The following is a 26,745-nucleotide window of genomic DNA, read 5'->3' on the forward strand; positions in this document are numbered from 1 at the left end:
TGCAAAATAAGTGGAGCCTGAACTGGATCTGAGCCTCATCGCGTCTCAATTCCTGATCCTCATCCATTTGGATCCTCCTGCTGCGCGGGTGGACTTGGACACTTTTTGCGGATCCATTATAGAGCCTATCATCACCCATTTAGGTCATTTTCAGTGGAAAATAGGTGGAAATTCATACTCTGAATGTTACAGTGTGTATTTAAAAAAAAAAAGGGGGGGGGGGGGGGGTAGGTTGTTCCAGAAGAAACGGTCAGAGAAGAAACAATTGACAGCAAATCAGGATCATCTTTACATTCATTAGAATACATTTCATCCCGGCCTGAGACACACCTGGATTTACCTGGGATGAACCGCTTGAGGTCAACACAAACCTGCAGAGATCACACAAACTCAAAACTTACAACTGACCTTATTCACCACCCCACATGCTCACACTTTGCTCACAAAACCCTCAGCCACCATCCCAGATGATCACCTGCCCACGCTCACCAATGCAGCTCCTACCTTCCAGAACATCCACCCATCCAGTGCAGGAACATGCCCCCCTGACCATCCACAACCGCACACTGCAAGCGTACCAGCAGCTGGACCACCAAGTGCTTGATGACACGCTCAGGTCTGTTTGTCTCCAAGCTCAGGCCTCTTTCAATCAATACAAAAACAAACATTTAAAAGGCAATCTTTTTCATCACACCTCTTCATGATGTTATTCCTGCTTTTTCTGCACCTCACAGCTTCCACAACGCTCTGCTCCGTCTGCACACTTTGGCCCCGGGAAGACGCATAAAGCACAAGCTCGGGGAGAGACTCAATCGGCCCACACTGACCACGACCACGACTGAGGGTGAAGACGGCCGCGTTCACGTAGACGCCTCTCATGGCTTTGACCAGCGTCCTCCTCATTTTGATGCTGAGATTGAAGGCCAACCAAAGCCTAAAATACTTTTTTCCCCCATGTCCCTTGCGGGGTTCCGTACCAAAATAATTTTTATAGTTTCAGTTTTTTTTTTCGAACAAACTTTATGGCCCAAATTTGGCTCCATACATTTTCCGTGATGTTATTTTTGAAGGAAAATGTAATTTTATATTTTATGTCTTGAGGAAAAAGTTGCTGTATTCTGGCCATTCCATTTGATATTGCTGATTAAAATAATTATTTGTAATCCTGTTCAGCCCTCCACTCAGACTGTGTGTTCAGTTTTGGCCTGTCCTGTGATTGAGTTTGACACCCCTGCTCTACTCCTTGCATCATCACCTGCACCCCTCTCATTCACACACATGTATTCTGTTACTGAGTTGGATTCCTCTTCTCTCCAGAGGCTTCCTCCACCTGCTCCCTACTCTCACTACACTGTGGTCTGCGAACATTATGGACTCCTGCGTGATCTCATATGTCAACTTGCAAACAAGAAGAGCCTCAGAGCTGAAAGTTTAAGACTTCTGCTTAATCATTATAGTACTGCTGCTTATTTCTTGCAGTATGCCATACCACTACCAGTAATTACCATGGTGATTTTCATGTGTAAGGGAATTCTGTCCATGTTATGTCACAGTTTACTTTGGAGCAGTCAATGAATGATTTATTTTGACAGTAAAAGATCATTTTATAAATGTTCTGTACAATTTAATATTTACACTGCAACACAGAATTCAATACAGTAAATACTTTTCACAGTTCAGAGTATCATAAGCTTATGGAACATGTGCATGAGCGTGTTTGAGGTTGACACTCAAAAACTTACAAGCAACGACAAATCCTGACGTGTAAAGCTGGCCATTTAAAGCATAAAATGCCTCTAAAATGATCTATGAAAATTCACAACAGGAAATGTGCAGATGCTTCCAGTGCAACAGAGTAAAAATGATTAGTACAAACAAGCAAAAGTAATAGTTGTAACTACTCAGTATGAATCGCTATAGCAGGAAGGAGGGGTCATGTGAGCTGCAATCCATTGCTGGTGTATCAGTGTTCCCGTTTGCTTGACTTAAAGAATCATTTGACAAGAGAGGAGTATCCACTGTAGCAGATCTCAGGGGAGCAGTAGAGGAGATCACCACCACATAACGATCTCTGGCCCCATCCTCCACATCCTCCACGGTGTCGTGAATGTCCGCGGTAACTACTGTATTTTGTGCTGCCACACGGCTGCAGGAAGGTGAGGAGCTTAACACGAGAGGGTCTGTTTGAAGTGCTTCTCCATCAGGGTCTTCCTCTGGAAAGCTGGTGTTGATATAAATGATATCATCCCTGCTGGAAGACTCTGGAAGCTTTTCTGTGAGCTTTTCCAACATCTCTCGCAGCTGGGGAAAGAAGGGTCGGTCTAGCGGATCGGCTCTCCAGCAGCTGTACATGATTTCATACCTAAAGGCCAATTAATCAAAAATAATTAGACCGGAACCTCAGTTTTGAGGCATTTCCCTACGCATATTTTCAGGGTTGAATTTGCATCATATTTTTTTAAGTTCTACTGTTGTGTTATTATGTTTCAAAAGCTAGTCTTCAAAATGAGCACTGTAAGATTTAGAGATTTCTACTTTTATAGCATCAACATGGTTACTTTCAAAACAATCAAGCCCAAAGTCAAGATCTGTGTAAAGGAGGAAGAACACTCACAGTTCATCCAAACAGTCAGGGGGCTGCTTCAGTCTGTGTCCTTCAACTAGATAGTCATAAATTTCATGGTTCTGGACTCCAGGGTATGGTGTCATGCCTCGTGTAGCAATTTCCCACATGGTGATGCCAAATGCCCACTGCGTGAGACAGAATTTCAATTTAAGATTAAATTTCCTCATGAGAAAACAGTTGCTATGATGTTCACAAACGGGTATTTTTCTGCCATCAAGAAATACTTTTTTTTTTTCTTTCTAGAAATACTTTTGACATTTTCCCTGATTTAGCTGCATTTTTCTGTTTCTTTTATCTTTATCCGACACTTAAGGGAATTCGAGGCGATTGATAAAAGTGCAAAAGCAGGAGAAAATACTACAAGTTACTGCACATTGCTAAATAATATGATAGAGACAGTGCCCTTTGTAGCTCTCTTGCAAAACCTTTGAAAATTTCCTTTGTAGCACAAGAGAAAGCAATAAGAGAAACGATGAGTGCAGACAAAAGGTCGGTTCTTTTAGTGACTTTTACAGGGACTTCTGTCATTGTGAAAGCTACAGTTTCTACTCACCACGTCACTCTTTACAGTAAAAACTCTGTCTGCCAGACTCTCTAATGCAATCCATTTTACAGGCATTTTGGCAATTCTGCCCTGCCTGTAATAATCACCACTGTAGATCTTCTTAGATAATCCAAAATCTGCTACACACACTGTCATGTCATCACGCAGCCTGTAAGACAAATAAGGTCATGGATTTGATGACAAACAGAGGAGCCCAACAAGACAAATCTTTAAAATAAGAAATCATAATTTTTGTATTTAAGAAGGCTGCCTTTGTAACCAGAAAATTTTCAATCAATACAATCTCTATTTTACGCAGAAATCAGAGGAAGCAACCTACATGCAGTTGCGTGCCGCCAGGTCCCGATGCAGAAAGTTACGACCACTGAGATACTCCATACCTGAGGCGATGTCAACCATGAACTTCAGGAGCGTTTGAGTGGGCAAGAACTGTGCAAGAACACATAATACAACCAAAATTTTGAATATTATAATTCAATTCAATTATAATTAATTGTAATCCATTCATTTCAAGGTCATAGCGTGATCTGGAGTCTATCCCAGTTCACGTAGGGTACACTTGGCCAGGTAACAGTCCATCACAGGGCTAAGGGGCTCGACACACGGGGAGCGACGTCGCTCGCTCTCCATTCATTTCCTATGGAGCTTGTGCGATGAGGCGACAATCGCTTGCCGTCCTCCAGCTAAGCGACCGGCGACGTTCGTGCATGTGAAATTTCGAGCTCGTACACGTAGACGTGCACACGCGACCAGGCGACGCGACACAACAAAGTTGGAAAATGTTCTACTTTTGTCGCTGTCGCGTGGCACTAAACCAATCAGCAAGAGTTTCATTGACTGACCAATGAGCGAAGAGTATGCTACACACTGCAGTCTGCAACCACTTTCAGCAGGAAGGAAAGCATCGTTTTAGCTGTGTTTGACTTTCCTATATTACATGACACTTCACGCAGTGATTATCAAGTTAAACATAAAAGGCAGCCATATGAGAACGTGTTGGTGCAAGACTAACGTTAAACAGACGGATAGAGAGGACTTTTGTGCTAATATAGGATGAACGCGAGGTTGTCTTTTTCTTTTGTAGAGGAGACTTAACAGCAAGATTTCTGTCAGTTCAAATAAAATCTTCAGACTCATCTTTATTGCCGTGTCTGACACGGACTGCTTTTAAAATGTCTAAATCCCTCCAGTTTCATAACCAATCACATTTCTTGGAGACGAGTGACGTAAGAGCGCGATTCGCAAAGCTGCCGTCGCTATCGCGTCCCGTGTGTTCGGTTTCACCCCAGTGGCGATGCGACCCATTCGTCGCTGTCGTTTGTCGCTCCCCGTGTGTCGAGCCCATAAGACAAAAAGACAAACAACCACACACACTCTTAGGGGCTCGACACACGGGGAGCGACGTCGCTCGCTCTCCATTCATTTCCTATGGAGCTTGTGCGATGAGGCGACAATCGCTTGCCCTCCTCCAGCTAAGCGACCGGCGACATTCGTGCATGTGAAATTTCGAGCTCGTACACGTAGACGTGCACACGCGACCAGGCGACGCGACACAAGAAAGTTGGAAAATGTTCTACTTTGTCGCTGTCGCGTGGCACTAAACCAATCAGCAAGAGTTTCATTGACTGACCAATGAGGGGAGAGTATGCTACACGCTGCAGTCTGCAACCACTTTCAGCACGAAGGAAAGCATCGTTTTAGCTGTGTTTGACTTTCCTATATTATATGACACTTCACGCAGTGATTATCGAGTTACACATAAAAGGCAGCCGTATGAGAACGTGTTGGTGCAAGACTAATGTTAAACAGACCGATAGAGAGGACTTTTGTGCTAATATAGGATGAACCCAAGGTTGTCTTTTTCTTTTGTAGAGGAGACTCAACAGCAAGATTTCTGTCAGTTCTAATAAAATCTTCTGACTCCTCATCTTTATTCCTGTGTCTGACACGGACTGCTTTGAAAATGTCTAAATCCCTCCAGTTTCATAACCAATCACATTTCTTGGAGACGAGTGACGTAAGAGCGCGATTCGCAAAGCTGCCGTCGCTATCGCGTCCCGTGTGTTCGGTTTCACCCCAGTGGCGATGCGACCCATTCGTCGCTGTCGTTTGTCGCTCCCCGTGTGTCGAGCCCATTACACGTACACCTAAAGCATATTTAGAATCACAAGGTTCAACATACATGTCCCATGCTATAAGCTGACAGTGTCAACCAATACACCTCTGTGTCACCCTCTGATAAATATGATATGAAATATGTCTTACCATTGGACTCTCCGTATGGCGTGAACGCAGCAGAAAGCTATGCAGATCTCCGTGTTTCATGAATGGGAGAATGACCATGGGTTTAGGAAAGTTTCCTGAGCCTACTTCCAAGCATACGCCTGAAGATAAACATAAACAAAAAAAAAAAAAATGTGTAGCAAAGCACTGAAGAAAAGAAGGGGGTTGAGGGATTCTACACTAATATAAGAACCGATCTCCTACCGAGCAGTTTGATGACATTAGGATGGTTGAAATCTTTCATGCAGGCGGCCTCATTCAGGAACTCTTCGATCTCCCTTTGAGAAAAACTGTCCACTGTATGGTAAGAAGTTTCATATTTGTCAGTTCAACTTTTTTTTTTTTAAAGTTTGTGACAATTTATAACTAGTACACAACACAGGAACTCACATTTCATTGTCTTCACGGCAACTTTTTCTGAAGAGCCATCTGGTTGTCTAAAATGTCCTTCCACCACTGAACCAAACTCACCTGATGAAGAATAAAGACGAGTCATAAGCCTGTGTACGTATCCTGCACTTTATTGCAGAAAGGTGGCAATGTAAATTTGAATGCCTACACATTTAGACAAATGAAACCTTTGACTCACCCTCTCCAAGAACTTTCCCCACTGAGAGCCAATTCCTCATTACCATCACATCCTGAAGTTTGGCCTGGAGTTCACTACTAATCCCAAGGTTCCCAACTGCAGACCGAAGATAAGAACATCGTTCTTTTTGTAAGATATCACAATAGCATAAATGCATATATACATGTTAATCTTCCCGCAGCTGCATTCAAGAACATACGTGTGATTCCTATGGCTGATCGATTGTAGGACCTCTGCGGCGTGTACTGTATGACAGGCTGCAGCTTTTCTTCATTTCCACACAGCTGCCTGCAGGGGGAGACAGAGCAAAAGCAGGGAAAGTTGGTAATCCTCTGCCTAATGCTGCTGGAGTTCATAAATAACACACAGGCTAAAAACTAGACTAAAGAGGTGTTCATAGAGAGGAAGCCTTCTGTGCTGTTGCCTTCCCGATTTTGAGGTTGGATACTGTTTTCCTAACCAGCCTGTGACACATTCCTATCCATATCCTGAGAGGAAAGAGTGAGTCACGGACTTCATAATGAAGAATTCCAGACAACTGACAGCTGGTTGTTGTCCATCTCTCCAGCTGCAGTTATTAAATGTCCACCTGTGCAGACCCCAATGATTAAGAGGAAGTAATGGCAGTTTATGAAGCAAACCCGGAAGTTACTATGACTACTGAGGAAAATATATATCACAAAGTACCAGTTCATAGTTAACAGATAATTTGTTAGTTGTCAGCCTACCTAAAACAGGAGTCAAAAGTCCTTTTCTGTAAACAGCGAGCCCCCCAGAGGATGATCAGCACAATAGGGATGGTAAGTATCACGATCAGTATAACCCGGACAGGATGTGGAACCGTTGTCTCAGGGATGGATGAAGGGCGTATGATGGATTCTGAGATAAAACAAAAAAATGAAAAAGAAAGTTTAGAAATTTGACCTGTCTGAAGTTCAGGATTAGTGAATTACAGGATATCAGTGCACACACCACCACATATTTTCTATGATTATTGTTTAGTTTTCAAAATATTACACCCTCTGGGGACCAACAATGTGTGTACTGTATTTCGTGGTGATTCATCCAAGAGTTTATAAGATTTCAATCTCAGAACAAACTAGCTGAGAAAATGGCCAGTGCTGCGATCCCGTGAGCTTTGCTGCTAGTGTTTCTAAAAATACTTCAACCTTAATAGGCACAGGTTTCTATCCATAAGACAGTAAGTAAGTGCTAGAACTACTAGTACAATACATCAGCTGAATTATGTTGGCCAGTTTATAAAGTTAACAGCTTCACAATGGAGAAGTAAATAAAAAGAGCCACTTACTGTCCTCTGGCACAAACAGTTCAACCCGTGGGCTGACCGTGCCACTTCCTGCCTGCGTACATGCAGCCACCTCCACACTGTATGTTGTGTTGAATTCCTGCACAGGTACATGTGCCCAAGTGGTAAGACTGTGGACCTAATATAACATACAACATCAGAGATAAAATTAATTGTGTCTAGTGGCGTAACTGTCTAAAAAAACATGCCACAATAAGGTCAATCATTATCATCCAGGAGAGACGACAGAAGACTACAGGTCACAGGTGAAACAGTTCAAGAGTTTTAATGGGATTTTAGGTCAAGTCAAATTAAAAAGGAAGCAGACTTTTAAGTAAAATAAGGACTTTCCGGTGCAAGAACATGCTGAGGAACATCTTGTATGTTTGTGCGACAGCCCAAATCTAGCTCAGCAACTTTTCGTGCATACTCTCATTTTGTCTCCTTCTTTTTCTCCTTTCCCCTGAATGTAATATAATCTATAAAAAGTCCAAAGTGCACACAGCTGATTTCATGGAGGTGCTCACTTTAGAGTTTGAAACCTTTTTGAGACATCCAAAGGGAACTATGTAGCAGTGATTGCTGTATATAGTGAAAACCCCTATAAGGAAAAGAGGAAGGACACAAACCCTTAGGATAAGCTCATGTGCTCAATGGGAGGGAGCATGTGACAGAACTAACCCTGTATTTCACAACACCATTATGGTAAATGGTCCATCTCAGTCTGCGCTGTTTTACCAAAGTGCTGACAAGCAGTGCTAAACCCATGATTCACATCTCTCCTGTCTGTCATAGCAAACAAAGGGCAACGTGAGGTTAAATATTCCTGCAACACTAAATTATGAGGAAATTTTAAGCTCAGATTCAAGAGAAGATGATGGCGCCATTGAAATCTACTGTGAAAAATTCTAAATTGCGAGCATTAATTTATTCCTACGATTTAAATCTGTTTGGCATTTAACTATCCTGACACAGAGGATTAGATGCAATGTCTTTGTGTGAATTTCCAGTGGCAGCTACAGTAATGACATCACCACCTTACTGGACAATACGTAAATAAATACGTAAGAATTCCTGGGACTCGGATACAAATCCTATTGTTTTCCTACTACAGTCACTTTTGATGACTCAAAGGCACACGCCAAATGGAGAAAAATACTGACCAGTTTTTACACCATCAGCTTCCTTTAACTACAACACAGACAGGAAGGCCGGCGTCACTCGATTGTAGTAGAGAGCAGTAATACAGAAACAGAAGCATGACTACAGCCATACAGCGTTATAAGTTATTAGGGTTGATCTAAATAAATGGGTTTCTTTAAAACCACTTTCCCTGCCTCGTTGAGCCTTGAGGCAATGAATAAACCGTTGTTCAGTGGATAACTGTGAATCCGACCTGCGGTTCAGTAGAGAAGACAAAGGGAGGGTCAGATATTCCCAGTATGCCACACTCATTCTTTTCATATTTCCATCCATTAGTCATTGTTATATAAAAGAAAAAAGAAACACATCCTCTCAAAGAGAAACAACATAGATAACGCTACGAAAATGAACCTTTTGTATGCTGTTGTTCACAGTAGAGTACAATACAGATTTACAGGGGAAAGTAAATGCTGTGCCAGTTGTAGAAACCTGACATTTTCCATTTCCTGCTACAGTAGAACGTTTGGCTCAGGGAATACTTGCTCATATGCTCACTTTCAGTGTTTGAAACTGTCTAATATGACCATCCACCACTGACACTGTAACAATACATACAGTGCTTAGCAAATTTATTTGATGACCTGTCATAAAAGAAACAAGAAATCACAAATATTAGAAAACTGTCAAAAACTCACTTAAAACTTAAAACTAATCTGAGAAGTGAGAAGCATAACATTCAACCACTAAAACAAAATTTTCTGCTCAGGAATGAAAGTAAGGCATCTTAATAAAAAAATAAATAAATAAAATAATGTGCTTTACTATTTTTTCTGCTTTTTTATAAAAGAGAAAATGTGAAAATTAACAGAAAACTATAATGATAATTACATTTTAGTATTAAAAAGATCATTTTGACTAAAGAGCTTGCACATACTGTTGACTGACCATTACATATACACCAAAAAAAAAAAACAAAAAAAAAAAAACTGGGGGGGTAAATACCAACATTGGGTAGTGATCTAATGAATTTGTAGAAAATAAGGAAAAGCATTTATTTCACCAGTTTTTGATAGAGTTTATTTCTGTATTTAGCAGGAAGGAGTCACTATTCACACACTGGATATAAACTGCAAGCATTTGTAGATGTAATTTCATCTAAACTGTACCGGCCTTACTTTTTCCCACACTAAACAGAATGACCTACAATTCTAAGAAAAACTCCTTTTAGTTTTTAAAGAGAACGGTTGGGGAACAGAAACAGACAGGTGCAAACTTCATTGTCACAACCACACACTGTTTGAGGCCTTTCTCTTCTCTAGTGAAAACTTACTATTAGGAACATCAGAAACACAATAACCTTTCCTTCTTAGGTTGGAGAGTGTGGGGCAATTTCATCATATGCAAATATAATGTAACCGCATCTTTAGCCTTGTCTTTGAGTTAACAATAGGTCTTCTGAAATTTTAAATTTGAATGTGTATATTTCTTTTCCTTCCCTTAAAAAAAAAAAAAACTCACCTTTTTCTCTTTTGTGCCATATCTGACAATGACATCATAACCACGTAGGATGCCATTTATCTTGTCACTGGGCGGAGGCTTCCAGCTGATCACCAGGTTTGAATCGTTCAGCTGTACACTGACATTTCGGGGATAAACTGATGGCACTAAGAATGCAACAAGAAACAGAAAAAAGGGATTATGACATAATTCACAGTCATTACAAAGTGAAGGGAGTTCATATAAAAGCCAACCTATAAAGTTAACAAAAACTAAATAAGACTACTCCTCGATTAAAATCTTTGATTACAGTTTGGTATGTGGTCACTTGTAGTCATGGCACATCAGATGAAATCATTCAACTAAAATATCCCCTCTGGTTGCTTTCGGAAGGAAGTTGAAAGCAGCTCCACCCAGAAAAAACTTTGTGTTTTCCCAGTGAAACCACTCCTATTTCCTATGATACTCTTCAGGAAAAAAAAACAGAGGTTTGGTGGATAAAACATTTTTTTCTGAACAGGACTTGCTTTGAGCAGATCAGGTAGTTGTGCAAGGGCTGAAAATTCCAGTTATTACCACGCTGCAACTGCAAGGAGGCTTACATTAAGCACATTTTGGATGGTAAACTAGTCGGCTAATTACATAGTGCTCCTGAAACCTAACCAAGAGTGATGGAAAGGAGGCAGGAGCATAACACACAGGTCCTGTATAGTAAATATCAGGGTTGTTAGTAAGACAAATGCATATTCAGCCTTTTTGTATACTGGGTTTTAAATGCTTTACTTTAGGCACATGTTTCCCTGCTGTAGACATGTAGGTGCTGCAACTCTTTTGGTGTGTGATATAATTCAACCTTCAGTTCATTCCTTAAGCATTAACACACCTCCTTCTGTGGTGTTGCTCTGGACCCACATGGTGATAGGAGAGGCCCCCACCTCATTGCTGCAGGAAACACTCATGTTGTACCGCGTCATAGCCTGCAGCCCAGGGACTTCATTGTGGAAAGGCGGCACTGTGACGTTGACGAATCTGGTGGTCGTCACTTCCCCTTTTCTCCGGCTCACCTCTTTAACCTCAGGTTCAACAGAGAAAGTGTGATTCTAATGTTGAACTGTCTGGCTCTTGTGACATTAAATGAGCACAGCAAAGCACTGTTTGTTGAGACATGGGGCTTACTCTGATTTGGCATTTGGTGAGTGGAGAGAAGCCATCAAGTCCAGGGCTCCAGCTCAACATCAACTTACTGGATTGCCTCTCCGTCACAGTAATATCAGACACGGGACTGGGAAGAACTGCAAAACACCGCAAAAACCAGTATCAACCACCAGCTTCTAAAGCATGAAAATCATCTGGATTATTATTAGACCTGCACATTCCCAGTTTTACCTTTAATGTTGATATGTGCTTCTCTGGATGTGGTGATGCCCTTTGTGTTGTTCGCTTCACAGCTGAAGCGAGTGTATTTGTCCACACCTGCAGTTGAGACATTTGAGTAGATAATGTAACACTTCAGTGCAGCGTGACATGAAAACAACCAGTTTTCAAGGTTACGATAGCACTGAATAATTTTGATAAACCATCCTCAACTCCAGTGTTGTTACTCTATAATCCAGTGGGAAAAGCACAATCCAACAGGACACAGTGTCATCATTCTCTGATTAATTTCTTTCTGTGTCAGGGGTAAATCTGGGGCAAAACTCCCAGGTCAACCTCAATGAAGAAGTGAGAGTGAAGCCCGGCTGAAAAACCACATTTAAGAATGACTCACTCCTTTATTGTAATTCCGATGTTCACAAAGCAGTGCCTCATACAGTAAAAGCTCAAACTGAGCCTCTCCAATATGATGTACTGTGGTAACAATCCTTTTCACTGGGTCTGTTTTCCTGGACAAACGATTTCCGTCTTTCAACAGCAACAGTTCTGCCCAGTTAGAAAAGGACGGGGACATCTGGGAGATAATGTCTCTTTTGTGCTCTGTTTTCCAGCGTCTCCATCTCAGAAACATTCCCACAAAGCAACTCACACAGAGAGATAACCAAAGCCAACGTGGGAGGTTTAAATTCTGCTAAATATCATTACCTTAATAGTTTGCCTTTCTAATGCTCAGGGTAAAGTGTATTTCACTTACCACCTAAACACAGGCTACGGTGGATTTATTTAGAAAGGATAGAGAGACTAACTTAGATCGGATTGAATAATCAATAACTGTTAAATAATCAAGTTATATTTGCGTGGAAATGAACAAATCTAATTACCACATGCATCACTGCCAACTGCATGGAAAACAGACAAGAGCAGTATAGTGGGAACTAAACAAGTTCAAAACAGCATGTGCTTGCTGTCCACATTAACCATATGGAATCAATATGGTTTGATGTTTACATGTGAAAATACGTATGAAAAAAGTAGGGGATTAAACAGTAAGAGTGATTTCATAAATGTGCCACCAAATATGAATTTAAGGTCAAGAAAGGGTTGTGTGTTTGTTAGAAAAGGGAACTGATTAAAAGGTGAAGAATCATCATTTCTGCTTTTACTCTAATTGAGAATAAAACAAAAAGTATTAATTCGAATGGAAACCTAAATTTATGAATGGGATGGAGCTAAAATGCATTGTGTTAATCCTGCAGTGTGGCTTTCACAACCTTTAACTATCAGGTTTCGCATTGCTGCAGCTTACCGAGCTGTCTGAGAACTTACTGAGATGTCTGTTATTTTTCCACTTTCTGCTCAGAGAGTAAATATAGCCAAAAACTACTCTGCCAGACTACAACTAAGCCAACAACATTTCACTTAATATTACTTTGTGTGCCAGATTTGCTCCTTTCGTTTTTCTAAAGCTGAAGTGATAAACCTGTTTCTCCTCCCTTGACACCAGAGACTGAATCTTGTGCAGTTTCTTGCTGCTGAGCCTGAATAAATATTGAAGCCTACATAAAAGGCTTTCCATATCCCAAATAATCCCTCATCAGCTGCTGCATTTGTTTAGAAAAAATACTGAGATTTAAACTTTCTTTAAATGCAACTTGCAATAAATCACCACAATTAATCAACAAAAGCACTGTGATGATATCATGGAGTCCCACATATAGCAAAGCAGGATTCACAGTATTCATCAGATGAATGCACAGAGAGTGGGTTTACATGGTTCTGTTGTGGCAATATTCGGTCCTGCACAGAACTCTGGTGGCCTGCAGCCCGCCAGCCTCTGTGTCCAGCCCCTCCCTGCTGGGTAGTGGGCCGTCCTGTGAATAAGGTCTTTGTACCCAGAGCCAACCCCCAAACAGGCTCCCTGTGCAGCTCCCCCCCGCTTCCCTTTGCTGCCAGGGCCATTGCACATGCTGAACCAAAGCACAGCTCTGAACCTTTAACCCCCTCAGCTTTTTTCTGTAACGCTACTCACTGGCCACAGCAGGGGTGTTTAGCCCATGGCAAAGTCAAAATGAAGGGTTAGGGCATACAAAGCAAAGGTTACACTTGTAATAACAAATATTAGCTTTCAAGAGGAGAGAAAAGATCACAAACTTGAGGTCATAAAGGGAGAGTCCAGTTTTAAAAAATGATTTAAAAATTCCAGTAAAGAGTACAATTTCTGTACTCTTTACTGGACGTTCACATACAGTATAATGATGAGAAAAAAATACGCTTATATGGATGTTAGCGTGCAGAACTAAATAATCGATTGATCAGTCAGCACTTTAGTCCTGACAACTGTTACGTTTTTTTAAGACAAAATGCTGAAAGTTCTGGCTTCTTAAATGTGAATGTTTGTTATTTTTATGATAGAAATTGTTGCATTTTATAGCTTGTCACAGTCATTTTAAATATGAGGCTGAAAGTGAGGAGAAGCTGTCATTAGGCTGATGAAACAAAATAAACCTATCAGAGAGAAAGTAAAAACTTTAGGAGTGGCCGAATCAACAACCTGAAGAAATAATACACCGACCAGCTCAGCACCACCAAAAGGCCTGAAGGACCACAGAAGACTAAAAGGCATGATGGTTGAGAAAAGCAACTTCACAACATCTATCCAAGTCAAGAACGCTCTCAAAGAGGAAGACATATTATCACATTCTACAGTCATAAGATGCCTTCATAAATTGATGATGTGACTGCTGATATAAGTAACAGGATGAATTCTGAAGCGCACAGGGCTATACTCTCTGTTCAGAGTCAGACAAATGCTACACAACTGATCAAACAGTGCTTCACCAGTGCAAGTGGATAATGACCCAAAGCAAACTGAGTTTCTCAAGTCAAAGAAATAGGATAGTCAGTCACCTGATCTCAACCTAATAGGGCATCCTTTTCAGTTACTGAAGACAAAACTGACTGCAGGGAGACCCACAAACAAGCAGGAACTGAAGCATCTCAAGGGTAGAAACACAGCATACAGTGATGTTGATGGGTTCCAGACTTCAGGCAGTCATTGATTGCAAAGGATTCTCATCCAAGTATTAAAAATAATCCTTATATTTACATTTTTCCAAGTAGTTTTGAGCCTCTGAAAATAGACTGTATAAAAAGGGCTGTAATTCCTAATCAGTACATTTTTTTTGTAGAACCTCTTGAATTACAGCTGTAAGTCTGCACTTCAGTCACCTCATGATTGATTTTAAATTAAACAGTGGTGGTGTACAGAGGCAAAACTACAAAAATTGTGTCTTTGTCTAAAAAATTATGGGCCTAACTGTAATTACCAATTTTCTGTGCACACAAATACTAAAATGCAGCGTGTCTCATGGTCTGTCGGTTAAAATGAAAAACTTAAACACCATCAAGGAAACCATTGCTGCTATCACAGTTAAACTGGTGCCCATATTGCCCATTGCTTTCAAAGGTCAAAAGAGTCAATCACAGGTGGAGTCTCGGGAAAATTTATAGTCTTAATGTTAAACTAGCCTAATCAGCTGCTGGCTCCAGCTGTTTGCTGTGAATAAGCACATTTCTCTCTGTGCTGAACTACCGCTTAACTGAGGTTTACGGCAAACGCTGTTTTTCCACATTTAGCTCTTTCTCCAGCGCTGCATTGTATTCACGATACAGTCAGCAGAGCATTGTTACAAATGCGCACTAACCATGCATGAATGACCGCTGTTAACCATTCAGCAGTGCAGCAGACAGCCCAAGAGACACAGGACATGGTGACAAATCTCATTGCAGTAAGCAAGGTGCAGATGCTGAGGCAGCAGAGATGAGGCAGAATAGAAACTACAAACAAAGCTAGACTAAGACAAACTCCATACTTTGTAACTGTCAAAGAGTCAAATGTCTCATTATCTCTGTTGATGAATGCTTCCACTCTTAGAAACAAAAAGAAGTTTATCAAAGTAAAACCAGTTAATTTGTTTAATAAGCTGCAGCACTTTTACAGCATTTTTATACACGTCAGAGGGTCTTCTAGTAAAAAAAACTCTCTTCACATTTGTCTTTTAGAAAAACCACTAAAGTTTGTTCAAAAACACTTTCAATAACTCTACACAGATGCATCAGACGTCATGGGAACGCTTGTAAATTACAAGAAAGGCAGAAGAAAGAACAAAGTGCTGGTGTGACAAACCACAAAGTACATCTTTAACCTCTTCCTGTCTCACTTAAGGTGTCATGCAGACTTAATATGCAGAGTCATGTGTACTCTGGACATTAATTCCTCAATGAGTAAGGAAGAAAGCAAGAAATCGCCTGTCAAGAGGAACAGGCAAAAGAAGGAAGTGTTAAGAGACTAATCACTGTGAAACACTGTGTGTGTGTGTGTGTGTGTGTGTGTGTGTGTGTGTGTGTGTGTGTGTGTGTGTGTGTGTGTGTGTGTGTGTGTGTGTGTGTGTGTGTGTGTGTGTGTGTGTATGTGTGAGGCTGTGCTAGAGAGATAAAGATGATTTGGGTTGTAAGTCTCACCTGCCACAGAGAAGTTGCTGGGAGAGTTGTAAACCTCAGGATAAGGTGATCCATTACGGTACCAGTGGATATGAACGGGGCCTGGCGGGCCCACCGCCTCACATGACAGGGTGAAAGGTGTATTTCTTGTTACGTTCTTGTCCTCTGGTTGCTTGACAAATGTTGGTAGACCTGAGTTGCATTAAAGAAAGAATTGCAAAACACGTAGACAAAGAAACTCTGAATTGTGGTATCATTAAAACTCACCTTCTACTCTAATACTGATTGGATCAGACTCTACCAACATATTGCTGATAATCAGTCGGCAACGATACTCTCCAGCATCCACTCTCTGCACTTGTTTAATTCTGTAATATATAATGCATAAGGGCACATCATTTTGTGTATTTAACCTGTCATATCCTATTTTACCCCCTCCCCACATTTCACCTTCATTTGATACCTACATGACAGTGGAGAGGAGAGTTAAGACCCCATCTGCTATGGACTTGAGCTCATTCATCCCCACCTGGATGTTTGCAGACAGGTCCTTACCATCCTTCACCCAGAGGATGACAGGGTCCAGTCTGGTATCAGGAATGTCAATGGAACAGTTCAGTTTGGCTTCATGGCCCTCTGACAGCTGAATGGGGCCTATGGTGGGCTTGAAGTACAGTTGTCTGAGCTCTTCTGGGCTCAGATACATCCTAGGAACATGGCGAGGTATCACAAGAGGCTCCGAGGTCCGGGTTGGCTGGTGAAAGCGACTCCTGGAAGGTTGAGCTGTTTACAAAGGGAGGCATTAGGTTATATTATAATGAATAAATCTAAAAACAGAAATTTACTTGATAAAGATATGGCATTGATTTTACAGAAAAGATCACATTTAACACCGCTGTGCTTGTGGTTTGACATTAAGTAATAAGATATAGTTTACATTTTAAAGGTAAAGTGTTGTTTTTCAAATAATTGATTAATAATTACAAAAATTATTCAGTTCCATTTTATTTACATAGCACTAAATCACAACAGACAGTTGCCTCAAGGCACTTTATACTGTAAGGTAAAGATCCTACAATAATACAAAGAAAACCCAACAATCAAAACGGCCCCCTATGAGCAAGCACTTGGCGACAGTGGGAAGGAAAAAACTCCCTTTTAATAGGAAGAAACCTCTGGGAGGACCAGGCTCATGGAGGGGTAGCCATCTAATAAATCATAAAATATTGTGATAATTTTTTCCAAACAATTAATCAGAGCCGGGGTTGTTTCCAGCATTTTTGTTAAGACTGTGAAAAGGGAAAAAGGGAAAATTTAATTTTTAATCTAAGGCCACACAATAAAAATTAATTGATTAATTAATCAAAAAAAACAAACAACAAAAAACAAACCAAGGAGATTCATCCACTTAGTATTTTTCAAATGCTTTTAGGTGAATTGCAACGCAGAGAATTTTTAATTATACCTATCCTGACGCGCTTTGACTGCTACTGCTCTGTTTACAGCTACAGTATGACACGTTTTATGACTTTACTCTAAAAAAAAAAAAAAAAAAAAAAAAAAAAAGAAATGCTACATAAGACAAAAGTTTAGTACTGGGGGGGAAATCTTCATAAATTCTGGACGTTCTGTGAGTGGACAGAAATCTTCTAGATTTTCCAACGACTGATTTTAAACTATTTAAACGGGATTTAAATCTTTCCCAGCTGCGGTCTGTCATGCAGAGGAATGCTCCACTCTGCTCAGCGTCGATAAGAGGCTCACACGGAGCCCTCTACTCCAGGGAGCGCTCCTAAAGTGGGGGGAGTTAGTGCAGGAAAACACAGACTTCAAAATAAATAAATAACAACAACAACTTACCGCTGATCGGACTCCACACGAGTATTGCCATCGTTATAGCTATAGAAAAAAAAACTACCCAGCTGGGTTTTGCTGATTTCTTTGCCATGACCAGTCCGAAGAACTTTAACTGCTGCTTTCAGTCCCGCAGCAGCCCGAAAACGTTTTAAATACGACGGGATTGCGCCGAAACGCACAATTCAGCTGCGACAATATCCAACATCACCCACCAGAAAGGCTTCAGTGCCGCTTGTGTAAACAGTTGCATACCCAACACCACGTAGCTGAAGGGGAGGAAGAAACAGTTCAGTCAGTGGGACGTCACAGGCGGGATCCCACGAAGGCGGGCCGAGTGTGGAAATACCAGCGACAGTATAAAACATATAGATGATGCTGTTTATGGGGAATACTGAAAGACATTCTAAACTCAGCAGTAAAAACAGGATTATGACAAGCACTCAACACAACTCCTGAAATTTTCTAATATTTTCCTGTTTTCTTCTCTTATTTTCTTAATTTCTATTGAACCAATTTGTAAGTAATCTACTTCCTTGCAATAAAAAGATATATGTAGCTTACAGAGTAAGGCAGCAGCCACGCTCTTTTAAATTTAAAGTAAAAACAAACAAAACAAGAAAACAACAAAAAACAGAAACTGAAGTGTGGAGTAATCCGTCAAACGACTCCACTGTGTGGTCACTTCTGCTACTGAGCTTCCACAGCCAAAAAATAGACCGACTAAGCAAATCCTGTATTTTCGACAGTCTCACCACATTTAGAAGCTGCTGTGGAGCCTTCAGTCATATTATACGATCATTAGACGATCACTCCCAGTTACTGCTGAATTGTAGGGGCACTTTAAGGTCTTTTCTCGTGAACTTAAATGCTGAGGTTCAAACTTTTTTGAGAGACAAAACAACACATCAGAGTTCACTGAGCTTTCTTCTGTAGATTTTTGTTTGGCATTTCTTTGGTGATTATTGATTAATGGCCACATTTCATTTCTCTCTTTGAAGCTTCACCAAACGGAGCCATTAATAGCGTTAGCAGTAACATTTGAACTCTGAAAAACACCTATATGTAGACCCCAGATACTTTGCAGTCTTCCCAGCATACAGATTCATGATTGCTTATACTGTGTGATGACAACAACAATATGACTATCTCCAAATGTACATCAGTGCCATGATGATCTCCTGAATGAACTCCTGTGTGGGATCCTTTATTCCAACACCCTAAATTGCATATGATTGCCTTTTTTCGAGCAATGTCTTCATGCAGTCCAGATACGAAAAAGGAACAGAGTAAACATTAAAGTCAGTGTTTATTTTTTTTTTTTACAGTTAGGTCCTTAATTTGTTGGACAAAGACACAGATGTTGTAGTTTTGCCTCTGTACACCAGCACAGTGGATTTAAAATCAATCAATATGAGATTTAAGTGCAGACTTCCAGCTTTAATTCAAGAGGTTTAACACAAACAAAAACATTCAGAGGCTCAAAATTAATTGGACAAACTAACATAATTTTAAATACAAAGGCTGTCTTAATACTGGGATGAAAATCCTTTGCGGTCAGTGACTGCTGGAAGTAGAAGCCATGGACATCACTGAATGTGGATATTCCTTTCTTGAAATGCTCAGCAGCTGCCTTCAGTTGCTGCTTGTTTGTGGTCCTCTCTGTGCTCAGTTTTGTCTTCAGTGACTGAAAAGTTGACTTGGCCATTGAAGAATATTCCATTTCTTTGCCTTGAGAAACTCTGGTTGTTTTTGCAGTTTGCTTTGGGTCATTAAACATTTGCACAGCGAGGTGCTGTCTTATCAGTTTTGCAGCATTTGTCTGAATCTGATCACAGTGTTAAGCCCTGCAGACTTAAGAAGTCATCCTGCTGCTACTAATGACCCAGTTCCACTGGCAGCCATATATGCCCATACCATAACATTGCCTCCACCATGTTTGACAGAACATTTTGTTTACTCAGTCTAATGATGGCCTCCTTCACTTGCACAGACATCACTTGCACAGAAAGCTATAAAATTCAAATTCAACAATTTGAATCAACTACAGATATTAGCAACTTAATTTGTTACAAAATAACAAGGGAACAGGCCTCGCCGGGCGTGAAATTGCTTGTCAATCAACTGATCAATTATTTTTGAGCCTCTGAATATGGAGGACTGTTCATAAAAATGTCTGTAAGTCCTAAAAAAATAAATAAATAAATAAAAAAGTTTTTGTCCAACAATTATGGACTTAAATGTGTATGTATTGCATGTTTCACAGGACTTATGAAAGTGGCTCCTCTGCATGTTTCTCATGCAACATAATTATATGAACTACATACAAAGTAAATAAGTTGATGGAGGGAACTACTTTCATGAGTAAATCATAGTATAATCCTATATATGAAACTTAGATATAAAATACAAACATTTACTATTTGTTGCAATTGGAAATTTGTAGACTTTTTTTTATTTCCTTTCCAAATGAGAGGCCTTGTTTTTACAGCAGCCTATAGTACTCATGAGCTTATAGGCATCCTTTCTGAACGCTTTAGTGAAGATAGCATAGAGGAAGGGATTGGCACAGGAATTGATGGGAAAAAAGAGGACCAATAAATCTTGGAGTTGGTAACTGTGATGAGGGGAAACTTGAAGGCAGCAGAGATGGCAAAGAAGGAGATGGGTGCCATGCACAGAAAATCATGAAGATGAGTACAGCCATGCGCTGTGCAATCCTGGTGTCTGCACTTCTTCTGGTAGGTCAGGGTTTTTACAGCCAGGTGGATCAGCACATAACAAACACAAACAACAACGAAGGCGCCCACGTTGAGGAGCAGGATAATTATGATGAAAGCCTGAGCCAAAGGAGTGTCTATGTCCATGGGGTAAGCCATGCTCACTTTGGTGTAGCTACTCACACCAATCAAGGGCAGTATTCCCATCCCCAGACAGATGAGCCAACCTACTGACATTATACCTGCTGCTTGCATAAGAACCAGGTGGGCGCTCTACCTGCATAGCGTTGGTGATGGTGTGCCAGCGCTCCAGGGTGATGGTGGAAAGTGTGTAAACTGACAGCTCACCACCAAAACAGACAGGAAGCCTGCTGCACTACAACCAGGTCCTGTCTGCCATCAATGGCATGCTGACTGTAGCTACCACGAGTTCGCAAGTCTACAGTCGCTATCATCAGAAGGTAGACCCCATGCAAAGATCTGCAAAAGCCAGGTGGCACATGAGGAAACGAGGTACTGTCAGCTTGTTCCGGCTACTAAAGAAGACCAGGAGCACCGTCAGGTTGCCCGTGATAGCCAGTAAGTTGATGAACCAAATAGCCACTCTGAGAAAACTGAAACCTGCAATGTCCTCACAGGGGTTGAAAGCATCTGCCTCAGGTGTGCAAACCAGTGTGGGGCTGGTCTGACAGAGGTTCAGTTCTGGATAGTGGAAATTCACATCTCCATAGCTGTCATCCTCAACAAACAGGTCACCTTCTGAGAAATATGGCATGCCCATAAGTTGAGATGTGTCTGCTCCAACTACGTGCTGAACCCTGCTTTTGAAGGAAGATTTAAAATGTTTTTTTTAAAAAGAAGAGGAGATTGTTCTGATTAGTTGATCTTTAAATAATGAGTTCAGAAGTAAGATGTCTTGAGATACATAGAGAGTAAAGTAAAGTAAAATAAACTAGGAGTCAATTATATTTCCAACAGACTTGTAAAGTGATTCTGATACGGTGAAAAGTTTAATGTAACAAACAGGAGATTTAAGGCAGGTAAATACAGCTAAATCAAATGGTTTACCTCCCTGTTGGATCACCCTCATCACAAGATGTAGAGCTTTTATTCCATGCAGGATTCATTGGTAGGTCTCTGGAGAAAAGTAAGGACATCACGGCTCACTCAGAATGTGTCACCACTGTTGGTTGAATTGTATTTGACTGGTATTGCGTGGCATATTTGTTACAGATGTTTGTGATAAAATCCACTGTTGCTTAATAAACAAGCAAGTCAGTAAGCTCTCAGAAAGGGATTCTGGTTTTGGTGTGCTTAAATTCAAACCAGTGAGGGAATACCAAAACAGCCATAAGGCAGAATTTAGCTTTAAAGATGCATAGGTAAGTTACCTGTGTGTGTTCCAGTTCAGCAGTGCACAGCAGTGGCTGTTGTAGGTGAGATGAGCCTCTCGCAGACTCCACAGTCCCTGCAGAGGCGGCAGACTCTTCAAGGCATAGGCAGACTGAGCCAACAACACCAGAACTGACTCCAGTCCCCGTGATGGCAGCTTTGTGAGCGCTGTTGCCGAAACATCCCTGTGAGAAAAACAGATTACATTATGATGTGAAGGCCTCTTTGTGACCACTGTGGTGTTTTACACTGCCTTAGAGACCAGTGTTTATGAGACTGTTACTGTTTCTCCAAACCGGCTCACTCTGCTGAGCTGCAGCCCACTGTTTGTTTGTTTTTTTTGACATCTTAGAAAAGCAACTTAGTATTATATGAAAAGTTTGAAGGACACAAAGCAATTCAGGAAAGCAACACCATGTCCAGATGCAGAATCCAGCTAATCTATACATAAACATAAATGACCACATTTAACTGGTCAGTTCAGTAAACATCTTCCTTCTTTAGCTTCTCTTCTTCTTCTTTTTTTCGGCTGCTCCCTTAGCCACAGTGGATCATGCTTCCATCTCACCCTATCCCTGATCCTCTTCTGTCAACCAACTCTTCGTCATCTCCCCCAGTGCTCCCTCCCCAACATTTCACCACTCCACCCTTTCTGCACGCTCTTCTTCACCTCTTGTGCTCCTCTTTGATGATTCCTATATTGATTTGTCAAAGCTTCACACTGGATGCCCATCCTGATGGATTTTCATTTTTCACAGCTTGGGACCAGCACTGAAGGCCTATGGCCCCCCCCCCCCCCCCCCCCCCCCCACCCCCCCCCCCCCCCCCCCCCCCCCCCCCCCCCCCCCCCCCCCCCCCCCCCCCCCCCCCCCCCCCCCCCCCCCCCCCCCCCCCCCCCGCACACACACACACACACACACACACACACACACAACAACACACACACACAACCCCAGCTGGGTTTTTCTTTTAGCTTCCTTCAATAAATCAAAATAATTTAGCACAAAGTGACATTTAGGGGTATACAAATAAGAACTTACAAGACTCCAGGGCCCGTGGCTCCTGAAGCATCTCTGTGGATCACTCTAAGGTTTCGATTATTCTTTAATAACCCTAAACACAAACAGAAAGAGCAAAACTTTAATGCTGCAAAAGAAGACCTTCAAACAGAAAATCAAAAAAGAAAAGAAAGACATAATGCAGCAAAATGAAAATACAACATAAATACAGCTATCTACTTTGTTCCATTGAAGGCGTGCTCGTGTATTTTTCTTATGCCGTTGTTGAACAGGTTCCTGCAAATGTAAGAATAGCATTTGTATCTTCAGATTTTATGGCTTACTATCATTTCATCAGAAATACATATTTAAAACTAACAGTGCAATTTATGCTACGACACTCACATCATAACATATTCCTTTGTCATTCTAATGAAAGCGTTGAAGGTTGAAGGTTTCTAGTAGGTAGAGGTTGTCACATTGTCCCTGCAAAATAGTAAAGGTCAAGCTAGAAGTTCAACTGCAAAAAACAAAGTAACACAACATTTAGTTTTAACAGATTTTACTTACAAGATGAACTCAGATTCAAGTGAATTGATTGATGTAACATCAGGAAAAGCTGTAATACCCGTATTTGATATGCTCCTGTTAATAAAATGAATGAATGAATGTGTAACATGTTGAGGACTTTTAATAGAAACCAAAGAGGGGAAAAAATGACAGTGTTTGCTGGAAGTTGGGCCTCTCGTTATTTTAAAAAAGAAAAGAGAAGAAAATTGGAAATAATAAATTTTGAGTTGTCTCACAAGTAGCGAAGTTTGGGGAGGTTGTTAAATGCTTCTGTCAATGTGGTCAGACTCCTTGTGTTCTGGATGGAGCTGCAAAGAAACATACAGTCCTTAAAGGGGTGAATGGCAGTAATTATGACTGGGAGAATCACAGAAAAGACTTACATTTCAGAGAGGCTGAGAGAGGTTGTTAAATGCAACATCTCAATGGTTTTCAGGGTTACACTTTGAGTAATCTCTCTGTGTGCAGAAAAACAAATAGCGGTGAGTCTTTTACCATCACCGTCAGACTGCTGTTCATTATAAACACAATGCTTTTAAACACCATTTACAACCATTTATGGCCACATTTTTTAACCGCAAAATCAATACAGAGGCAGTGTTAGAAATTCTTTATGTGATTCAATACCCAAATCTTTTGTATTCATATTGTTCCTCACTTAAGCACTCGCACAACTGAGTCTGAGTTTGTCAGCAGAAGAAATGTGATACGTACATCCTCTGGACTCCTTTCAAACCTTCAAAGGAATGGCTTGAAATTGTTTGCAAAGACAGGTGATAAAGAAACCTGCAAAAGCAGATTGGGGAGGACAGTTTAATGATCTAATAGATAAGTAGTGACAACTTAAAGTGATCTGAGGCACTGTAACAAAAAGTTAAGCATTGCCACGGTACAATTACAGTTCAACCTGAATGAAACTTTCGAGGTTTAGCAAACAGCCTGTCTGAGTTTCCTGCCAACCAATGAGCAACATTTCACGTATGTGGATGACAGGGCTGCTATATACACACTATTTCCTACTAATACAAGTGTCCACTCAATATTATTGACAAATAGAAATTGTAATTTGGCAGAACAGAAAGTTCCTAGATTGAACGTGTGTGTAGAGGTCCTGGTAGCATCTGATAAACACACAAAGCAGCCAGCCTTGGTGTTCAAACACTTATCAGAAGAGAGTCAAGGTTTGTGTGTTCTGTTACTGAAGGGGAGGTCAAGATTATCCACCTCCAAGGCTTTTGACGGTTTGGTGAACTCAACATGTGACCATACAACAATCAAGAGGTGTACTGACACTGTGAGAGCAACTTGACATTTGCTTCATGGGTAGTTATGCTGGACACATGAGGGGATGATGTTTAAAAAAAAAAAAAAAAAACTAGGGGCGTGATGTGCTGCTTATTGATAAATGAGATAAATACAGACAATATGCAGAAGCTCTTCACTCTCAATGTGGGTCTATCCACATTTTCTCCCGATGTCATGAGGCTTAAAATGTGGTCTGAATTTAAAACATAAAAAGTTCTCACAGGCTTATTTATAACAACACACAACACACACCCACACACACCACCACAACACACACAACACACACACACACACACACACACCACACACACACACACACACAATTTACTCAATAAAAACTGGAACCAGTATCTGTTTTAAATGGATGCTCAAAATTAAGTGTACTTATAACGGGTTAAAATGCGAGAAAGGGTCGTTTAACTTTACAAACAGCTGTGCTAAAATCAAAATGGCATAAAAGGCACTTGAACAGAACCGCATCCCACATTTTACTTGCAGCCTAAACAACAGAGAGGTTTCAGTAGGGATCTTAAATACGCACGGAACAACCTTGGCTTTATCACATGAATTAGCTGCACCCTGTACATGCATTATTCCACGGGTGGCCAACTTACAATCTTTTATCCCTGTGGTCCATCACTGGAGCTGACCCTTGTGTTATATTGTTGCACCTGATTGTGTTGGAGAAACAGCGGCAGATCCTCGGGCACACAAAACTCCTGCATCCACAGAAGAATGAGACGGACAGGACCACAAATACTGACGGCGACGTCCACATCGTTGCTGCTTTCCAGAAAACTTCACAGAGGCTGGGATGTCCCGCGAATGTCCTTTCAGCTGCAAGAGATCGCGCTCCCTTAGTCGCGCTTTGGGAAATCTCAGCCACCTGACCTCCAGCTTTTTATCAAGTGGCTCTTGTGTCGCAAAGAGTTGTTATAAGCATCCGAAAAGGAAAGCGACACGTGATCGCAAAGTTGAGCGCTGTAAATATATTTTTTAGATGGTTCTATAATGGTAGCCTATAATAATGGTAATGGTAGCCTATAATTCATTACAGTAAGTAAAATGTAGGCATGGCTGCGTGTTAAATCAGCCCTAAAACACAGAGCGCAGAAGGATTTAAAGACCGGAAACTTTATAACCGGATTTATACGTTTTCAGTGAGCACATCTGCTTGTAAACACAATCATTTGTTGTATTGAACTTGCTTAAAAGAACATACGCACATCATTGTGACGGCGTATCGTCAACGATGTGGGCTATACTGGCGTAATGGGAGAGCATCTGAAAATAAATAGCAAACATTTCAAGGGGCAATAACCTTTGATGTTCAATTACCAGCAACATCTTCCTCCACTGGCAATGAGTTTGCTGTGATTAGATGCTTTCAGAGCCACTTTCCCATTATTGCTGAGTTTGCTGACCCTTGTGTCTGTAATTGGGGTGTATTTTAGGATAGTTAAAATGAAGATTTCTTTTGGCATACACATAAAGATCCAAGTCAATGGCTGTGTCCCTCAGGAGAACAGTTTGACCCAAAGGCAGAAGCCTCCCATAACTGTATCTTGTTTGGCGCCTGTTATAGGCCTGTTGCTGATAAAGGCAAGGCAACGTTATACAGCCTTGAAACACAAAATATTTTAACTCGTTGTGCTGAAAGACTCTGAAATTGGAAACACGGCAGTTATCTAATGACTGGTGAAAACTGTGCGTAAAAGCAAGGCATTCGCGAGCTTTTGTGCAAATGGCATGCTTTTTGTTCTGACAAAATTTATGCTGGAATTTCATCTTTGAAAAGTCAAGGCCAGCAATTAGTTACAAAACAGCGGCATTATTAAAATTGCCCTCGCTTAACAACTCATTGGAACGTGTTTTCTCTTTGGGACATGGTTTAATCAATGCTAAAGTTATTGATGGACTTAATTCCAAGCACTCTTTGCGCAAGATAAGCTGGTAAAAGGACCAAACATGGTGAGGACGTAGCCGCCGCTTCCCTGGTGGGGCTGACAGTGCCTCGTCGTGA

At 41.0% G+C, this 26,745-nt stretch overlaps 2 protein-coding genes across 2 annotated transcripts; both read right to left on the reverse strand.

Annotated features, from left to right (window-relative positions):
- Nucleotides 1-1,618: 1,618 nt before the first annotated feature.
- mertka (c-mer proto-oncogene tyrosine kinase a) lies at nucleotides 1,619-17,973 on the reverse strand. Its single transcript, XM_030748800.1, has 19 exons — nucleotides 17,744-17,973; nucleotides 16,351-16,666; nucleotides 16,151-16,251; nucleotides 15,905-16,075; nucleotides 11,396-11,482; nucleotides 11,186-11,301; nucleotides 10,893-11,082; nucleotides 10,031-10,176; nucleotides 7,373-7,508; nucleotides 6,792-6,942; nucleotides 6,263-6,351; nucleotides 6,064-6,159; nucleotides 5,865-5,945; nucleotides 5,679-5,771; nucleotides 5,457-5,575; nucleotides 3,511-3,620; nucleotides 3,180-3,339; nucleotides 2,615-2,751; nucleotides 1,619-2,362 (listed from the first exon to the last, which is right to left on the reverse strand). The coding sequence occupies exons 1-19, from the start codon at nucleotides 17,829-17,831 to the stop codon at nucleotides 1,915-1,917; spliced, it is 2,835 nt and encodes a 944-aa protein (XP_030604660.1). The 5' UTR covers nucleotides 17,832-17,973; the 3' UTR covers nucleotides 1,619-1,914.
- Nucleotides 17,974-18,318: 345 nt separating this feature from the next.
- Nucleotides 18,319-25,608, reverse strand: LOC115793709 (lutropin-choriogonadotropic hormone receptor). Its single transcript, XM_075074428.1, is given in 19 exon segments — nucleotides 18,319-20,340; nucleotides 20,343-20,426; nucleotides 20,429-20,490; nucleotides 20,492-20,724; nucleotides 20,726-20,814; nucleotides 20,817-20,858; nucleotides 20,861-20,929; nucleotides 20,932-21,275; nucleotides 21,526-21,594; nucleotides 21,849-22,034; nucleotides 22,890-22,987; nucleotides 23,078-23,144; nucleotides 23,253-23,303; nucleotides 23,305-23,333; nucleotides 23,405-23,492; nucleotides 23,654-23,725; nucleotides 23,801-23,875; nucleotides 24,132-24,203; nucleotides 25,337-25,608. Coding segments are annotated over 19 exon segments (2,043 nt in total). The 5' UTR covers nucleotides 25,501-25,608; the 3' UTR covers nucleotides 18,319-20,191.
- Nucleotides 25,609-26,745: the final 1,137 nt, after the last annotated feature.

This window comes from Archocentrus centrarchus, chromosome 15 (genome assembly GCF_007364275.1).
Source record: "Archocentrus centrarchus isolate MPI-CPG fArcCen1 chromosome 15, fArcCen1, whole genome shotgun sequence".
Lineage (NCBI taxonomy): Eukaryota > Metazoa > Chordata > Actinopteri > Cichliformes > Cichlidae > Archocentrus > Archocentrus centrarchus.

Excerpts from the sequence above, each read along its gene's own strand:
- mertka (XM_030748800.1), bottom strand. The coding sequence starts at position 17,831 with ATGGCAAAGAAATCAGCAAAACCCAGCTGGGTAGTTTTTTTTTCTATA. Across the intron at positions 16,667-17,743 it reads CGTGTGGAGTCCGATCAGCG|CTCAACCTTCCAGGAGTCGC; the intron begins GTAAGTTGTTGT and ends CTTTGTAAACAG. Across the intron at positions 3,621-5,456 it reads GCCATACGGAGAGTCCAATG|TTCTTGCCCACTCAAACGCT; the intron begins GTAAGACATATT and ends GTTCTTGCACAG.